The sequence below is a fragment of the Siphateles boraxobius genome, unplaced genomic scaffold (genome assembly GCF_051911475.1).
Source record: "Siphateles boraxobius isolate OS27281-9 unplaced genomic scaffold, OSU_SipBor_1 86, whole genome shotgun sequence".
Lineage (NCBI taxonomy): Eukaryota > Metazoa > Chordata > Actinopteri > Cypriniformes > Leuciscidae > Siphateles > Siphateles boraxobius.
The window spans coordinates 9417572-9420000 of NW_027509215.1; the positions used below are offsets into that span (position 1 = coordinate 9417572).

The following is a 2429-nucleotide window of genomic DNA, read 5'->3' on the forward strand; positions in this document are numbered from 1 at the left end:
TTCATAACTTTGTAGTTTCTTTATATTTATGCTTTTGTAACCGGTCCTACTCGACCCACTATGAGTGGAATTAGTGATGGGAAGTCTCATTTTCAATTTAAACCTAACTCCCATCTGGGTCACGGCACCAAATGTAACCGAATCCTACTCCGTTCCCAGGGAAAGCAAGAACTGATAAGAATGTAACGTGTACCTTGAAATGCAATGTAAGTCGCTTTGGATAAAAGCATCTGTCAAATGCATAAATGTGATGTAAATGTACTCCGAGCGAGCGGGATTCAACCGGGGTCTCCAGCAGGGGAGCGATGCGCCAACAAGGAGGCTAAAGACAAAAATGTATGTTTTAATATCAGGCAATTTCTTTTATTAATTGCTATCAGGATGTGAAAAGAGTGTCAATCATTATAACAATAAGTGTTTTTAAAAAAAGACTTACCCTTGGGTGTTTCAAAGAACATGATACATGTAAAAAAAAAAAAGGTACATGGTCATAAAACACTATTACCTTAGGCACCATGTCCGCAAAACATGGGAACGCCATGGTTTCACTGGCGTTTGTGAAGGTTTGTAGTGTCTCATTGGGGTAACATCAGCACAAATGCCTGTATGATTAACGGCTCTTTACTCTGTATTCACTAGAGGGCGAGAAGAAGACGCAATGAAGAAGCTGCAGTTCTGGTTCTGGTCCACTAGAGCGCGCGCGTGCGCGTGTGCGTGCGTGTGTGTGTGTGTGAGAGAGAGAGAGAGTCACTTCAAAACCCGCTCGCGCAAAGAGGCTCGGGACATCAAAGCGAAAACTGGTTACAAAGTAACAGTCTCGGCACGTCATCAAAGTCGCTGCGGGAAACATCTGAACGCGGGAATCCCGCGTGTCCGCGCGCGCAACCAAAGAAAAACACGGGAAAAGAGGAACTGACACGCGCCCCGGTCATCACGTCCAGTTTCTGCGGCTGCTAGTGTTGCATTCGCTTGATGTCATGCAGATATAAACCACGTTCACTGTGTAGACAGACTCCACACACGGATTACTGATCTTTAACACAATCTACAGGCTGTTGATCCAGAACAGGAACAAGAGTTTGACATCCTGTGTGTTTACAACGACATGGGGTAAGAGTCATATTCTTATTTATAACTTCAACTGAGCTTAAAGCTCTGAACTCAACACAAACTTACTACAGCACTGCTCACTGTCTGCAACTATGTCAGATGAAAGACTTTAAATGGCGTTTAGACATCTGGAAACTGTTTATGAGGGAATGTTTATTTGTTTACTTCAGTTCTGCATTAAGAAATGTACAAGCAATATCCTGCTGTATGACAGCGTTTCAAACCATTTTTATAGAACTGTATAGATGATGTTTCATTAACTCTTGTTAAAAGTGACCTGCAAAAAAACTAAAAGGGGATTTAACTTCATTTGCAACATCTCAAACACACAATTTTCCTTATGTACATGTGCGATTTAACTTCACATTTTAATCTTATTGAATGTAGAAAATGATATTTGTCAACTACCCATAAATCTTGGTTCAGCCAAATAATCGACACTGATAGATTTATCATCTTTCTAGGATATGATGTATTTATTCTAAATAGTTATTGTAGCCTAATTATGCATGCATTAGTTTTGTTTAAACATTTTTTAAAAATAATTTAAAAGGCCTTTCGGTTCTTGAACTTCATCCCCGTCCTTGACCCAAATATGTCATTCATTTTCTCAGTATTAACAATTTTGGGCTTATATATTATTTGTTTTCATTTTCTCATTTCTAATGGCAGAAGAAGACCCTCATCTATCCAGTAAGAATGTATCCATTGCACAGAGAGAGGTAAGACATCATGTTTCTCTCTTTTTTTTTATCAGATCCGGGGGTGTTTTTGTGAATATGGGCCAGATAAGATACATTGATCAAATTCTCAGTAATCGGTAACACCAATTTTAGAGAATCTTATTATCAGTGCATAATATTATTTTGCTTATTATCAGTGCATAATATTTTTTTAACATTATTTTGCTTATAATCAGTGCATAATTTTAAACATTATTTTACTTATTATCAGTGCATAGTATTTTAAACATTATTTTACAACGTTGCAAAGTCAATTTAGACAATTATTTGTCATTTATGTCTCATAAGTTATTATGTATAAATCAGACAGCTTGCTGTAGAGCATCAGCCATTAAAAAAAAAAAAAAACACGGAAATGCACTTTAAAACAAAATCACTTTGTGAAAATGGACAAGGCACCTGTTTTTCATATGACCCATTAATCCTGCTCTTAGCTGGACATTTTCATGGGAATTATGGATTCTGCATGCATATATAAAGAGAGATTTCTTCTAGTACTGAGAGATGACACCCCATCACGCCTGCTGCTGCACAAAAAGGTCTTGGGATATTGTTTATGAAACAGCCGGTATTGTT

General features: G+C 37.7%; 1 protein-coding gene across 1 annotated transcript in view; it reads left to right on the forward strand.

The window, feature by feature from the left end:
- Window positions 1-698: 698 nt before the first annotated feature.
- The window catches only part of LOC143731331 (homer protein homolog 3), a 47554-nt gene continuing 45823 nt past the window's right edge, over window positions 699-2429 (forward strand). Inside the window, exons 1-2 of the mRNA XM_077222183.1 lie at window positions 699-1110; window positions 1783-1832. Coding sequence (XP_077078298.1) covers window positions 1810-1832 — 23 coding nt within the window. The 5' untranslated portion in view covers window positions 699-1110; window positions 1783-1809. The remainder of the gene's footprint in view (window positions 1111-1782; window positions 1833-2429) is intronic.